Below are 17,258 nucleotides of genomic sequence, written 5' to 3'. Positions count from 1 at the left end.
ACGGAGCGCCGTGCGGGGAGCCGTTTGGGTGCGAGGGGAGGGCGCTTCTGCGCTGGGCGTCGGGCTGAGTCTCTTGCTTTCTGTTGCAGAGACCTTAGTAAAGCAGCTCTCCTCCTATGAAATCGTCACACCGGTCCGAGTGAATGAATTTGGAGAAGTTTTCCCTCACGCGCATCACTTCATAGGAAAAGGAGCTTGGAGGCGCCGCTGGAGCCTGCTGCTTTCCGAACACATTACCAGCTCAGTGCATACGGGCAGGTCTTCCAGCTCAACTTGAGTGCCGATGCAGGCTTTGTTGCTGCTCGGTACGCTGTGGTGCACATAGGGACCCCGCAGAAGCAGTCCTCCCTTGATTTGCGCCACTGTTTCTACCGTGGGCATGTCAATGCGCAGGAGACGCACCTGGCTGTCTTCAGCATCTGTGGTGGCTTGGTAAGCATGTTGGTTACTGCCTCCTGTCTCCATTCATATTCTTCTCCTCCCTGAAAAAAATGTAGTGGGATGCCTTTGCTGAGCTGAGCTGGAAATTCTTGGGCATCGTTGCAAGTAGTTGCTCATGAAATGTCTTGGCATTGGCAATTTGCAGTCATGATGATACTTTTTTGGTGGGATGTCCAAACGCTGCTTTCAAAGGGTCTATTGCTGGCTGTAATAGAATTAGTTGATGTGACTCCTGACACAAAGAGCATTATAATGGAGGAAAAAACATGCCTCAGAAACACAGTAAGCTGTTGTTTTGATAAAATGATGCTGATAGTTGGCATCAGTTATGTGTTTGTAGCTTTATAGATACTCTGTGGTTATGAGTGAGGAATAATGGTGCTTGAGATGATGAGAGAAGAACTAGTGTTGGTACTTGTCTTCCCCTGCTTTCAGCAATGCTGTAGATGTGTGTCATGTTCTAATAGGTGTGCAGCAGTGCCCTCTAATCACGTTTCTGTTGAAAGTGAATGGGAAGCTTCCTACTAACTTCAATGGGAGTCTGCCTATAAGAGACTTCTTAAGAACTGAATTGAGCAAACAAGTCAAAACTCCATGGATATCCATTCTTTACTTGTCCCTTGATAGCATTCCTAATGTCTTCCAAAGTGATAATTAAGAAATAGCATGACACAACTGTCTATCAAAACAGTTGTACTGTGTTGCTAAATTTTGTAGTTTTGTGTCTAGAAACAAGAAGATTGATATGCAGTGCTTTACCACATCACTGTATACTGAAATGCTAAGGACAAGTATGTGTGACATGCACACTGTGAAAATATGATGTTGTAAATATTACTGTGAATTTCAGTTGAGGTTGTTCCATGTCTTTTGCAGTCACTCAGGAAAGTAAATGTGCAAGACTCTTATTTTTGAGAATTGAAAAAAGTCCAACTTCGTATTCTGGTCTCTTTTGAAGTAGCCTATAGAAAATAGAATGGAGTCGGCTGCATGTATGCAGGAGAGTGTAACGCGTATTAAAAGATGGTAGTATGCATGATGGAAAAGAGGATCAGAAATAATTGGTACTTGAAAGAGGCACCTCTGTTGTCTTGTGCTTATTCTTGGATATTTGGATATATGCCACTTTGTCTTTGGGTTGAGGTCTGTAGGCTTAGGCTGATCCTTGGAAATTACTGGAGAAGCAAGAATTCAAAACCAGTAATTCTGTATTCATCAAAGTTTTACCTATATTATCTTGCTTTATAAATAGCTGTCATTGGTTCTTGTCTGCATTATTTAAAACCTGATTCAAACCTATACCAATGCCCCAATATCTTGCAAAAACTCACGGAGGGAGTAGGAAAGAGGAGGAATCACAAATATGTTTGGGGTTCTTTCCCATGTCTCATGTTCTAGTAGGTGCTCCTGTAGCATGGCGTTGCGAATGGTGTCATACTCTATATGGAATAAATTTGCAGTGTCTTAAAACCTTCTCTTCTTATAACTTTTGTCACCTGTTTTAATTCTGTCCCTGCAAACCGTCACTTTTCATGATTGAAGGGACCATGTGCGCTGAAAATAATTTTTCTGAAAAATGTGTACTACTGCACTTAAAAGTTGTCTTAACTACCTACTATTTAGCAGTTCTCAAGCTCTTAAGCACATGACCCTTTTCTTCTCTGTTATAATTTGAATGTCTCACTTCTCCTCCCTCTCTCTCTCCCCCCTTGCCCCCTTTACTGGTATGTTACAGTCTGCATCGTGTATGCTTCACTCAGAGATCCCTAAGAGCCTTTGCCTCTTCTAGATGAGCCTTGTGAGGTTTCACTGCAACTTCCAGCTGGACTTCGTGTCCTCAGTCATTGCCTGGCTGACAGAGGGCCCAGTCTGAGCCACCAGCAAAGGCTCGTTTTGCCTTCTGCCCAGGAGACCCAGCCTTCTGGAGGGTACGTAGTAGCCCCAGCATTGTGGCTGCTTTCCCATCACTAGTGAAGCAGGTGAGGCCTTCAGAAGAGGAAGCAGAGCCCTCCATGGGTGCTCATGCACTTTTTGTGGACATGCCTGTAGTTCCCCAGGGAGGGATTGTGTGGGGACGAAGAGGCGGTCATAGCCAGCTGGTTGCCTATATCTGCATGGAGTATCCTCCAACCTGACTCAGAGCCTTCAGCTTAATGTTCTTCCTCATGGATTCAAAGTAAACGTTGCACTCTTCACGTGACTGCCAGGGGTGTCAACTTTTTTGGAGTAGAGAGAAGAATGGATGTGAAAGGAGGGAGATAGGGGCTAGGTGGAATTTTGCTGTGAGATCTTGTCTTCCCTGAATGCATTCCCGGCTCCCAGGTGGGGCTACCCTCAAAAGTTAGTAAAAAGATACTTTTTTCTCAATGTTTTGAAAATTTCATAGCTTTGTGTGTTCAACAAATGCACCTGCAAAAAATAAGCTAGTCAGTTACTGCTCTCCTATTGAACAGTACCATCATTTGTGAGCGCATGCAAAGATTTAAGTGGGACTGCTGCCGAGGTACCAAAGATATTATTTATTGTGAGTGAGACAGTAGAAACCAGACTAATGACTCGGTAGCCCTGTATTATTTATTTTAAGTAAAATACCTTCTCTCTGTGTAGGATCCATTTCTCTCAGTGCTGAACTTCAGCTTGGTGTATGGAAATTAAAATAGAAGAGATTGTTTTGAACTGTTAGGTATAATTTTATCTTCCAGCCTTGATAGATAAGGCAATTGGTGTAGACCAATGCTGTAAAAGCTAGGGAGGAAAAAAAAGGACTTGAACTTAGACAAAAAGATACAGGAAATTTAACAATGGAATTTTAAAAATTGCTCTGAAGATGTGCCTGAGTGATCTGAAGTTAAACCAGGTACTTGCATTCACTTTATTCTGTAGGCATCTATACCCAAGCTCTGCACTGCCGTCATTCACAGCTCCTGCTCCCCAAGTTCCTTCTTTTCTTCTTTGCATTCTCAAGTGTGTTCCCCCCTCAGGCTCTGCTTTCCCTTTTCACCCTCAGTTAAGCCTTTTTCTGAGTGTGCCAAGAGCGTGTACAAGCCAGAGTACCCGTGGAGCATTGCTTAATGGCTCCTGACACCCTGTATGCAGTTTTGTTGTGTTACATTTCAGAGCATGCCCTGGGTTCAGGGATGCAAATGGCAAAGGGAGGTTAGAAGGTCAGCAGGGAGTCTGGAGTAATTGCAAGGAGGGAGTGTGTAATTAGGGAAGTTTGGGACGCTGTCAAAGGCAGAAGGTCATTTGCAGTGATGGCCTGGGTGCCTAGTTGAACATCTGATCACATACAGGCACGTTTCTTGCATCTTTAGAGTAATTTTGGAAATTTCACACTTTATTTCACTTTATTTTCTTAAGTTCTGTATCTTGTTTACTTTTAGTGCATTAATCAATTATACCTTCCTACAAATCTGGGAAACAAGATCTGCTGAGGGTGTCTCTGGATGCATGTAGACTAAAGAGACGTCTCAAATCTTATCCAGACAGCAAAATAAGAGGTAAAAAAAAATAATCAAAAAAATCATTTAACTTTTGAGAACATATGACTTACAGGTTTATTGACAAATACAAGCAAATTCCAATGGATAAAGTATCTTAAAATGAGGGAGCTATCTCCATTTATAACTAGAACGAGCCTTCAATGCCTAGCAGGTCCCTGTCTGAAGAAAGGAGCTTTATTTTTATTTTTTTAATCCTGAATGAATGCAATAAAGCAGTTTGTTTAGTCCTTTGAGAAGCCTGGTATTCTTTCTTGGAGGTCAGGAATGTGTTGTGACTGATGCTGAGGATAGGTAAAATCGGTTTTTGTGAACTGGGAGAATGCCTAAGTGCCAAAGGTGTGTTGACTCTACTGTGAGAGAGGGAAGGGTAAGGAAGGAGGAAATGTACATCTTTTGGGTGTACGGACTCTGGTGTATAGGGCAACTTCACATGCTCACTGACTGGCAAAAGTTAGGAGTAGGACGGTACATGTGAATCTCTTCTTGCATGGATTTACAAGCTAGCAGCTTTTGGCAGTCCAGGAAAGCAGGACTGCTTTGTTCTAATGTAGCTTCTGGAATCTAACAAGGTCTGCATTACAAATTCTGTCCTCGGGAGCTCAAGCAAGCCCCTTGGTAACACTGCTTTACTGCACATCAAGCTTACTTTTGTCTGGAGAATGGCAGGAATATGAACCTAAGTGTGGATCCTCAGAATTTCCTCAGTACAAGAGGTTGTGTTTGGGTGGGTTTTTTTTATTAATATGGGTCAGCGGATCACCTTTCTGAGAGATTTTGAAAACAATTCTGCCTGCTGTTATGGATGAGTGCAGTGGTTCCTTTTAAGGGAAAAATAGGCAGTCCTGGAATTTACCTTATAAAAACAAATAAAAAACCCCAAACAAACAAAAAATCCAAACAAAAACAAACCCAAAACAAAAAAACCCCACAAACCCAAAAGTTGCTAGAAGCTAGTGCTAGCATAGCCAGCATCAAGTTTCTTGTGGAGATCTAGTGCAGGTAACAGACTCCAGATATTTGCTCCCCAGTTGTGTGCTGCTTAGTACTAATAACTTCAATGAGTTAAACTGCATTGGTTTTCCAAAGAAAGCTTTAACACTTGTAACTGGAAGATATGCTTACCTTGACATAAGTTAAAGAATTAACTTAGGGGCTATGGCTTCAAACAAGTTAACTAATCTGTCTTTCAGATTTAGGTTTCAGCTTTCAGGTCACATTTATAAACCTATGTACACCCATAAGCCACATACTAGTTTTTATAGATTTTTTTTTTATCTTAATGTAGAGATCCCATCATAACCTAGGAAATAATCGTATTAAAATGTCAACACGACAATCAATTCTTCTTTGGACAAACTAAGTCTTATTGCTGCTTACACGATAACTTGTGCTTAATAGTTCTGGTTTCACTTGTCACAGGTATACAAGGTGAGACTCCAGCCCTGAATCTCTGCAATACAACAGTCAAAAATTTCAGTGCTTCCTTTATCACCCTGTGCATTTGTTCTCTCTCACCAGCCCCAAATGGCTTCAAGTACAAGGATTGACTTTGCAAGTAAAAGATAAATTGTTCTCTTTTTTGGCTGTTTTTATAGCTAAACAGAACAAAAAAGGATCAGGAAGTAGACTGAACTCTACCTTCTCTACATGGAAAAGGTCTAGATAAAGATTTTTGTACTTGCTTGCTTCATTTGAATTTTTAATTTGATTTTTTTTTTTCCTGCTTTCTTCTCTGATTATTTATTGTTTTGCTCTTGACTTCATTTACAATTTTTGTCTCATCTATCTTGGTTTGTTGTCCTGTTAGCTTTTCCTTAATATGTATTCTCAGAAGCAGAACCAATTTTTAAATGTTTCTGTGGCACTTGATCTAGCATTTTTCAACAAGAGTCTATTTTAATGACTGCAGTTGCCTGAAGTCTTCCCAGTTTTGCTCTGCTGCCGAGTGAATGGCACATATCTTTTACTGTTGCTTTCTCATATCTTTTGAGCTTTGTTTTCCCCCATATAGACACTAAATGTGTTTTTCACATACAGTTGAGAGTGGGCCATAACACTTCAATTTACTTGAATATGATCCTGTATCTCAGAATCAATTTCTACCTGCCTGCCTTGGCAAAATCACTATTCATCACACAATTTGTAATAAAATAGTAAGACAGATTAGGTCCCCCCTGGAGCTGTTACAAAACCCCTGAAACATCCCCAGTTTGTTTTCCCCAGATTTTATATCTCTGCTTTTCCTGAAAATATTTCCACAACTTCTATGCTTTTACACATGGACCAGCACAGATCAGCAAATGCAGGTGGTATTCGCAATTGTATTTTCTCAGTTTACATGGAGTTGCAAATCATGCAGCTGTAGATCTGTCACAGAAAATGTCTGTCGGAAGCAGTAGGATCGGAGTACGTGTCTGCCTTTGCACCAGCAAATCTGCATGAGCTATCCTTTAAACAGAGTGAGGCATGCCTACATGAAACATTTTATGTCGAGGGTGCTCAGCCATCACGAGCCTGCCTTTTGCCCACATCCTGTGTTTGGTAGCCTTCTTCCCTGACATCTGCTTAAGCACGTTCTGTTTGCCAGATAAAGTGTTCTGATCGCTGCAGCCTGTTCTTAACTGCTGCCTTTGTAGGACATACACAATCTCTTTTTCATCACTTTGGGTTTTTGTGACACAGGTGAATTTCCTGCAAAGCTGTGGGCAGCCAGGGGAGGTTGGATTTACTTTATTTTATATCTACATATGGCCTTTTGCTGTCACTAGGTGAGCTAAATTACTAAATAGTCTGCAAAATGATGCTTTTTTTTTTGGTCTTAAGTTAATGCTTCCAGCCCCACGTGATGGTTGTCGATCTCAGGACTGACTTTGTACTGTTGGGGAATAGATAGGCTTCCCACATGCGATAATGTATCTGCAATGGTCTCAGTTGTCATTCTGTTTCAGATGTACCCTCATGCAGAAAACGGCAAGATCATGGTAGCAAAGTCGGACACTGTGAGAACAGCTCATACCTTCTGGGTACGCGCATATTGATAAAGGTACTCGACGTAACTTACTGTGTGGCTGGCTAAAGCAGGTGAAAATCTAGCCATACCTTGCGTGTACTTGAGTGATATCTGCCTGATGACGCATACGAGGTTGAAAGGACTTTATGGAGCTATTCATCTGCCAGTGAGAGAAGGTGGTGGTTCTGCATGTACTTAAAAACATCAAAGCTAGAAGTTCTCTTTAAAGAGAGATAAGTTGCAAATGTAAATTTGCTTGACGTTTACTGAGACAGACAAGATTGTATGATGGAGTTTCCTCCAAAATGAAGCATGTGTATCCCCTAGGTCTGTGTTCTATGGGAATATTTAGCTTGATGATAGTCTGTTTATGTATTAAAAATAACCCCCATAAAAACCAAAAATCAAAGCCAACAACCCCCTTCCTTTCCCAAAAACCCAACCAAACAAAAAAAACCCTTTATGTATATATACATTTTGTTCTGCCAGTTTCAACAGATATTGCAGAATAGCTTCTTTTCCATAATGAAATCTCCATATCTATGAAAAAAGGTGTTACGCATAATTTTTAATTGTCTTGTCTAGCTTGTTCACTGTGAATTGTGTATAAAGGTAGAAATAAATAAATCACCCCTCTCTCTTCCTTCCACTTCAATGAATCCTGTTAATTGCCACGAACCCTGCTCTTTCCAGCTGTCTTTGAGATTGTTGTAACATTCTCTCAGGTTCTCGGCTATTTGACCAGTCTGTTGTTGTTAGAAATTGTATTTAGAAACTCCTGGTATACGATTTTTACCAGGTTTCAGCCAGACTTTCTTGCTTAGAATAGCCTTATAAAATGATGTTCAGGGTACCTAGTGCCAGGTTTTACACTTCGTACAGGAATCTTCTTTCCCTTATGCGTTATGCAAAAGGGAAATACCTGTCTTTTTTTGACATGTGTTTCTGAGTGAAAGTAACTTGGCAGTAGGGACACTGGATCCAGTGCTACGGTTATCAGTATGGTTAGATCAGGTGTGATCTAAATATGTGAATAGGTAAGGTACTTTTAGGAGCTTACATGGAATTTAAATTCCAATCTGGAATTATGTAATTTTACTTAACGAGGGATAGGTGCCTTTCCAGACAGGGACACTTCTGAGCATAGATGGATGCCTCATCAGTTCTGTTCAAGGTGTGATTAAGTGTGCTAAAGGTGTTATTACTGTCTGCTCATGAAATCTTAGCATCACGGAATTTGTAAGAAGATGTAGTTAGATCATAGTTAAACTCAAGATGAAAGTTTTCTTTTTTTTTCCCCTTATAATAAGCTTTTAGCATTTTATTCTGTTTAAGAACTTCAAATATAAAGTTGCTTTCAATCACTTCTAAAAAGGTGTTCTGCCAGAAAACACTTAATCATTGCTAGATATTTCTTCCCTGCTGCTTAGCTGGTGTATTATTTATTATTTTATTACTGTTTTCTCATTTCTATTATATTAGCTCTAGTTTTAATTAATACATTAGCTTGCAACTACTATCTCTTGTTGTATTTCTAGCTCAATTATCTTCTAGTAGAAATATTTTTTCCAGATGTTGGCAGTGTACCATGATCAGATAACCTCTAATACTTTTTTCTTCAGTGAACTAATTAAGCTATGCTTCTTAAGGCTTTCATTAGAAACCATTGTAACAGTGGAGCAGGAAGAAAAAGGTGAAGGGCTTCTCACATGATTCAGAAGAGCTTTGAGTTAACATAAGGAGGAAGGGGGAAGAGAATAATATAAAAGGAAGGGATTTTGTAATTTACTTTGACCATGAAAGTATTCTTGCTCTAAACTACTTGCAGGTTTTTGAGTTTGAGTTAAGAAGCCATATCATGAGGGCATGAAAAATACTTGAGCACAGGAGTGGAGCTTACCTAGGAGGGAGTCTGCCAGTTGAGAGTCATGTTTTCCAGAACTTCAGTTGTTCTTTTAGCATTTTTCTGAAACCTTTCCAGTTTTGCTGTTGGACATATTAAGATTAATTCCACATTTCTGAAACCTGCTATATATCTCTTATGTTTTCCATGTGTTCTACGAACTTGCCATTATACACAAGGATGTAATTTGTATATGGGCATGCTACATACTTTAACCATAATTTCTGCAATATTTATTTCTACTACTCTTGGAATAGAGCAAATACAATGATTAGGACTATACAGTTTTAAGCCACTTTAAACCACTAAGACGTACCATATATAGTGAGTAGCTGTGTTGATCCATTGAACCTTGATTTAATATAAAGTGTCTAACTCATCCAGAGTACTTTAAATCCAAGAAATAAATTATCTTTCTCATGTGGGTTTTCTCATAAATTTCCTCAAATCTATGCATATGCATAGTCCTGGATGGCACTCCTTCTTTCGACCACTTATTTATGATGTGCAAGAGGCTGTTTTCAATTTTGTACTCCACTTCTACTGAAGAGATCTTTTAAATGTACTTTTACCTCTTTATCTGAACAGAAATAGAATGTTTCAGGCAGATTTCTTGTTATATGATTTGAGGCATCTGTAGATGGTAAGTAAATCCAGTTCATTTCTGATTTCATTTCCTGCAAATACTTGGGCTCCTGTTTCAGCAACCTGCCTCTGCACTTCTAAGTGACTTTGCTTTATTTGGTTTTACCAAAAGTATTTTTTATTTGGATCTCATGGCCCTTTTCCTTGTGCACCTAGCTCACAGTAGTAGCTCCATTTGTATCAGCAGAGTCTGTCACCGGATTAAGTATCACTTTCATGAATGAAGGACTATAAAACAGACAGTGTAGCTGGTGACTGAATTTTTGTAGACCTATGTTTTAGGCAAATGAGGAGATAACCATGTGTAGCTAATCAAAACCCATCTTTAGTCTTCATGGAGATTTTAAAGGATTGGAATTGGTGGCTTCAAGCTCAATGTTTGCTTGGGTTTTAAATGACAAATGTCATACACCCGTCTTAAGATAGAGCACTGATTACGTCTCTTATCCTTTGCTCTTTCTTACGTACAATATAATGAGTTCTTCTCACCTTGGATAGGGGATGAGCAAAAAATTTATTGTAGACCACTGGTGGGAGGTCTTCCTAACTAGCCAGTGGTAGTAATTACTTGTTTATCTATACATTGTTGAAGAGGAGAGAATTCATTGAGGAAAGAATGAAAGTTTGTTGCATTGTAGATTTTTTTCGATCAGCTGTTTCTTTTGTCTCTAAACAGACAGTTGATCCTGGGATACTGTGCAAGAATCAGAGGGCCAGAGAGTGAGCAGGTGAGAGGAAGCCTGGCTCCATTTTTCTAAAATAGCTAGCCCAAGTATCTAGAAATGTGGAATCTCCAGTCTTAAGGACACTATTGTGCCTTCTTGTATTAATCTTTTGATTTAAAACAAAAAGCTAAGAATAATTCTGAGGTCATGAAACATAATGTAGGATTCTTCCCTTCCAGCTGTCTGTCCTAACTTTTTGGGCTCTAAGTTTATGGTGTCTTTTATATTTTCTTGGATATAATGAAGGAGACTTCATTTTTTTGCTTTCTAGGCAATTTCTCTAATAATTTATTGTGAAGATCAGCACAGTTACTGCTGCTTCTGAGTATCTTTTAAAGAGAGGAAGAATTGCCTGCTTTCTCTTTTTTTTTCTTCCCTAGATAATTTCAGTGTGTCTTTTTTTTCAGCACAGGCTTCTGGATTTCAGTTAAGTCACATGCACCAGTTCGGGTTGAGATACTTAGACTATAGAGTAATGAAAGTTGAGCCACAGATGTTGCCAGGCATATATTGTGTATTCATTATTAGGCTCAGCTTGATGTGCAGGCTTTGGAACACCATTCTGAATTGCTTGATGGGCTGGTTTTGCAGTCAGCTCTTGCTGATATGAAGTTGCTTTTTTGACAGGAAAAATGGTTCTCTATTCCAGGTGACCCTTACTATTTCAGTTGAAAAATATCTTTCTGTGGTGGGACGCATAGATTTTTAACTGCACAGAGGAGTTGGTACACAGTGTAGATGATTTCCATTGCTAGTGCTTAAACAAAGGGCTGTGGGAGTGCACATCTAGAGGAGGAGCAAGGCAGGAGTACCTCCTTTGGAGTATCAGCAATCCTAGACTGACTTAGGGCAGTCATGATGGATGCCTCATGTTGACTCTTCCCAGTGCACTGACTACGATAATACCTGCATAAATATGGTTTTGAATTCCTATATAGGATTTTTCCTCTGGTAGCACTTGATGTCAGAGTATGGAGTCAGGACTCTTGAGTGGAATGTTCAAAGTGATCACACTCACTCAAAAACATAGGTATTGGTGATTTTTTTTTTGAGTTTCAAATGGTACAAAAATATAACCTTCCACTTCATCTTTTCCAGTGGAAGCCTGATATTCTGGAAGATGACTTTAGCTTAAAATGTAGCATAAACTCTTTCCTTGTTAGTTCTGTGCTATTGTTCTCATAATTGGTATGTTTGTTGTAGCTGAAAACATTTCCTTGTAAAACCTGAAAGCCTGTTAGTTGGAAAAGCCATTGAAGAAACAAATACAGAATATCTGCTGTAGCTATTAGAAGGAGTAGGAGGGAAGTAAAATGTATGTGTGGCATAATGCAGTAGCAATAAAGTTTTTGCCTAAATCTAATATAATGTATTTTAAATGCCTCTTATCTAGAAATAGGGTTTATGGTGTGTCAGGAGAAAGTAATTAATTAGCATGTAAGTGTTCACAAATAGTATGGGGTCAAATTTATCATGTTTTGGTAATTGGGACTTTAATAATTTATAGAATAAACATTCACATGAATCTTAGCAACAGTTCTTGCTGCTTTGTCCCTGAGTGACAGGCTTTTCTTGTCTGTCCCTGTCATTTTGCCCAGAAGGTTGCACCTACTTAGGACTAACTGACAAGCTGTGGCATATCTGTTTCCATGAGGCCCTTTCCAGGGAGGCACATAGCGTTCTGGGTACACTCGATCTGCCATCCTCTACAAATCACGTGCCCTGGAAACGCTGGATGTGAGAAGGCTGAACTGAACATAGAAAGGATCCAGCATGAAGACTACTTGCAAAGAATTTAAATGAAACTGAGGGAAAAGAGTGTTTCTGCAAGTCAGATTTAAACAGTCTTGAAAGGAAAATACTGTTTGGCTGGGTCTTTTTTTCGTTCTGCAACAAAGGGGATGCAGAGGATCCAACCACAGTGAGTTTACTATAACTGTAATTTTGGATGATACGTATGTTATGTATCAGGCAAGATTACAGATAGTCTGACATATGCCTGAAACCTAACAGGCTTTTAAACATAGAAAACTGCTAGAAGGATCCCAGATTCAAGGGGATATTATAATTCTAGTACAATACCCTGGACACTAAGGTGGCCTGCAGCAGGTTTTAAAAGACTATTCGTAGGTTGCTTGGAAAAAAAAAACCACTATTCTGACTTCTTTTCTTGTGTATCTTGCTCTGCGACTCTGTCTGTAACCCTGAGTTTCAAGGTTGTAATGAACACTTCATCTCCTAAACTGTATAATGTAGATTATCACTCTTCTCTTATTGGTCAACATACCTCACGAACATGGCAAAACAACTAAGAGGGTGCAGCGCATCTGCTCACTCTAGGTACTTAATTGGCTGAAGTGAGGAAGTTGCCAACAAATTTGAAAATAATTTGATGAAATTCTTACATGTCTTTTCCTCCTCATGGTCTCCTGAAATAAGATACTTAAGCCATAGGAAACTATGAATTGGGTTAGAAGTGCAGTGAGAAAGAAGAGATTCTGGTTTAGGATTTTATAACTGAATGGATTATGAGGGGGGAAGTGTGGGGGAAAGGAGCTTAATTTTTGTTCTTTGTATATATGCCAGTGCTTTTGTTGGTAATCAAGTTCCTTTGATTCCCATTACATAGTTGCCCATGTGTGTCTGCTATGGGGATGGGGGGGGGAGTGGGAAATGAGGAGAAAAACACATTAACGAAACTGTCAATTTTCAATTCCTGGAACTCATTAAAAAGTCTTTCAAAAGAATACCAGGTTAACACTATTTCTATCTATGAACAAAATGCAATTTTAGAAGAAAAATATAAATTATGTGAGGGACAGAAGGCAACAAATCAGTCTACAATTTGGACAACACTCAAATCCTGAGTTTCTTGATGGCCTCTGCTGCCCTTTGCACAGTTCCCAGCTGGTCCTGCTTGGTTATACCTAAATTCTCTTTACTTTTGTGATGTCCTTTGTTTCATTAGCTCTGTATAGTGATTACCTATGATACGTTGTTAATACGCAAGGTAGTCTGTTTTGAGTTATTCTGGTGGGACAAGTCTCTGAAAGGAAGCTTCTCTCTGCCTCATCTTCAAGCTTCCGTCTCCAGGTTCCACTGAAGTTTCCTGTCTCACGTGCAAATTTACTTCCATTAATTTCAAAATATTATCAAAAATAATTTATTTCAATGAAAATTATTTTTATATCAGTATTTTTAGTGGAAAATAAATCAATTACTTCTCTTACTTTCAGATGGGCACCTTTAAGGCACATGATGGTGAATATTTTTTAGAACCTCTGATGAAAGCGGATGGAGGTGAACATGAAGATGAGCATAACAAACCACATCTTATATACAGGCACGAAGAACTTAAAAAGTATCAGAAATCCCATAAACCTTGTGAAGTTTCAGGTATAGTCATACTTTAAACTTCAATGTAACTTGTTCAAATGTGAGATGTTTAAAAAAAAAAAGGAAGACTTTATTTTTGTAAACAGTATTTGTCTTCAGATTGTTCCATTAGAACCTAAACATTTTTTTCACATAGGCTTGGCAGCCATTTCTTTTTTCCTGCCAGTGGCTATTTCAAATGTAGGACAAAATGTGCATGTACCAAAAAAATATGGCAAGATATGGCAAGAACTTCTGTGAGTTTACTTTTACGCCTACATTGTCCCATATGTAAACATTTAAAGAATAGATCCACAGGAATTGTTGCTTATATTCACAAAAGATAGCGAACTTATTGCAAGTCTAACAGATAATACAGGACATCTGTCTTCCTTAATAATGGAAATAGCTAATATTACCCATTAATGTAGATTTTTGTCCTTATGAGTGTTTTAAGAATTTATTCCTACTGCATAGTCATAGTATTTAGTTTTATTTAAAATAGAGTAATTTACAAGCAGACTATTAGGATACGTGACAAGTGAATGGTTGTACTTTCATAGCTTCACAGTATATAGGTTAATCGTTAAGTAAAGTAACTTAAGAATGAGAATGTGCGCAGTGAAAGTGACTATGAAAGACACAAAAGGCTTTATTAATACTATGAAGCAGTGAGTAGAAAGTACTGTGCTTTAAACTAATATGTCTTTTAATGGAGCAGTAAACTTTCAGTAGTTGTTTTTCATAGTTCTACATGCATCTTCCTAGTTGGAAAATAGTATGATGTGAGAAAGGCACCTGCAGCTATCATCAAAGTGCAAACACTAGACAAAAGCACAGGATTAGAAAGGATTTATTTGAAATTGTAGGTGTCCATAGACTCATTCTAAACACTGAGATACCATCTGCTTTGGGATATAATGATGTAGAAGCCTTTGAAGATCCTGCTTGAGCAATGCAATTCTTACCCTTTACTGTTATACTAGTGCCACTTTAAAAATACTTTTCATTATGTTGGAAACGTGATTTTTTTTTTTTTTTTAGGCCTAGTGACGTAAATGCTTTTCTTTTGCTTTTGATAGAAGCATATAGGCTTTGTTTATTTGGCTTCAAAGAAAATACAAGTGGGTGGAGATTCACGATAGGAGAAAGCAGCTTATGTTTGGTTCAGCTTGGCATTTAGAAACATCCTGTCTAATTAAAATTCTATACCTTTCATGAGACTGAAATCTGCATTTATGCATTTTGAATGTACTCGCACTTCAGGAATGTTTAAGCAAGGCTGAGTGCATAAATATGACTATCTGAAGAAAAGGAAAATAATAAAATTTCAACTTTTTTCCAGAGGAATATCTGTCCAGATGTTTGAAAACATAAATTTAAATATAAAATTTAAATTAAAAAAAAATAGTGTAGCTTGGGTGGCTAGTGTTTTTAATTTTGGAAAATTCTGAAAGCATATTTTATACACAGAAACAATATGTTGAGCATTCTGCTCTTCCATAAATACTAAGGCCAGAAAACAACCATTATGATCATCTTGCATTCAACAAATTCTAGTGAAAGATATTTCTTTTCTTTAGCTCTGTTTTAGGAAGCTGATGCTATCTATTCATTGATTGTCATTCCAGAACAAGGACCTAGTACTTTGCTATCTATTCATTGATTGTCATTGCAGAACAAGGACCTAGTACTTTGAAAATCAAGCAAGTGTTATTCCCGATTCTTTTTCTAATGAGGAATAATATGTACTGAACCAAAGTAGAGGTCCTTCAGTTTGTGTGGTTTTGGTTTTTTTTCTATGTTGCGTGTGAGAATTCTATTAATATAAGCAAGCTAGTGTGAGAAGAAGGCTCCAAGCATTAAGAGTATGGTCATTTTCCCAGGGATTACTGTCACTGCCGGGAGAGTGAAGTTGCAGAAATGTTTGTGGAGGAAAACCTTTTGTTGTTATGTTTCTGTCCCTCTGAAGAACAGATTTGTCTCCTTTAATGCTAGTCTTGCCTGGTAATTCACATCTTCCCTTCAAGGAGGAACAGAGTATATCTAGCAATACTTGTGATCATGAGAGTTTTTCTAGTAAGTGAAACTTGACAGAGGATATGCAGAGGCATAGCATTCAGTACATCTTTTCAGTTTGAAAGTGGACCATGGTAATTACTTCTAAAATTGTCTGTCTGATCTTTTCCTCACTTCGTAGTGGTTTCTTCTAAACTAACTTGCTGATAAAAAATTGATTGGAAACCCTGGTACAGTCCTTACTCAAGTCAGGTTGGGACATCTGCTGCGTTTCCTCTATCCGTAAATCCTGTTTCCTTAATACGGTGAAGCTCATCTGAGTTTGCCATAATATGTTTCTGATAAATAGATAGCTATTACTCATCCACTTGTTGATTTCTGGTGTTTATAAACAAGACAAATCAAATTAGTCTTGGCTGGTCCACAAATTTGGGTCATCTTTAACCTCCCACTTTAAATATAGATGCTGTTTCCTGTTTTGCCGGTACTCTCAAATCTCAGACACCTTCTGTGACCTAGTAAAGATAATGTGCATATGAGTTTGCCTCAGCCTGTTCTCTTCAGTGCATCAAACTCCATCAGTCTGAACACATCTAGTATATGTAGGTGCTCATGAATAAGTTCCTTTTCAAAGCCAGTCCCCAAATTCTCCCCTTGGTATTGTTAGTGCTAATAATTTTTGCAATTATTACAGCTATATTTTGTGATTGACTTTTAGACAATTACTCGGCAAACTTTAAGGTGCTTGATGCTGTCCCTCTACTGTTGTTTTCTGGCGGTATTGTGCCCTAACTTCAAAGAGGAGAGACTATTGACCTGTCAAAAGTAGCTTAAAGTTTACAGATGAGGGCTCTTTCCTTGAAATATGGAATGCATCGATTTAAGTCCTCTTAAGTTGAGGGTGACAGAGTTGGGATCTCTGAATTCTTGAGTCAGTGCTGTCGTCGCTAAGTCATCAGAATAAAAAGATTAGGTGACAGCCTTTGGCAGCTGCTTTTTAAGAGGAAATCTAGCTTCTACAAAGACAGTGGAGGTTTGCTTTGAGGGGGCTGAAGTGTCTAGTTAGGTGCTTAAGTTCTGGAGAGTAGTGGGAATTCAGATATGCTTCTCAGTTAAGTATTTTAATGTGGGCTGTTGCTAAGGTGACTCCCTGATCAATGCATGGATTTTATGTATTGAGCATCAGAAGCCTCTGGTGGTGGGACTCTACAGCATAATTGAAAGTATTGCAGTACTTCCTTGGAGGTATCCAAGTAGGTCCTATATTTCCTTTCAAATCTGATCCTGCGTAATGAATATTAACAAAGTTGTCAGGGAAGTCACTGAAAGCTTTTGATGCATGCTTGCTTATGAAGTAAACTCCATAATTATCTAAATATAATGTTATATAAATGAAAAAGTCAATAGGGCCTTGAATTCAGGATTCAGACCTATTTTTTGTTATGATTTGTTGGTTCTGTTGGTGTCAAAGTTTTGTGTGTGAAAATACGTATTTTGTTTAATTAACTTGATTCCTTTGTTGCACTGCTTAAGCTGTAGTGCTTACCTCCTTCTAGCCTGCCTGTTTGGATTATACTGCGTTCTAGGAACTGAATAATACTGCTGTCTCTTAACTAATTTTTAACAATGAATCCGTA

At 38.5% G+C, this 17,258-nt stretch overlaps 1 protein-coding gene across 1 annotated transcript in view; it reads left to right on the top strand.

Moving 5' to 3' along the window:
• Positions 1-89: 89 nt before the first annotated feature.
• The window catches only part of ADAMTS20 (ADAM metallopeptidase with thrombospondin type 1 motif, 20), a gene marked incomplete at both ends in the record, with an annotated part of 83,012 nt that continues 65,843 nt past the window's right edge, over positions 90-17,258 (top strand). The window contains 3 exon segments of the mRNA XM_009702176.1: positions 90-179; positions 182-432; positions 13,464-13,623. Coding sequence (XP_009700478.1) covers positions 90-179; positions 182-432; positions 13,464-13,623 — 501 coding nt within the window.

This window comes from Cariama cristata, unplaced genomic scaffold (assembly GCF_000690535.1).
Source record: "Cariama cristata isolate BGI_N322 unplaced genomic scaffold, ASM69053v1 scaffold8850, whole genome shotgun sequence".
Taxonomy (NCBI): Eukaryota; Metazoa; Chordata; class Aves; order Cariamiformes; family Cariamidae; genus Cariama; species Cariama cristata.
The sequence above is the reverse complement of the archived record's forward strand: the minus strand, read 5'-3'. Positions and strand labels throughout refer to the sequence as shown.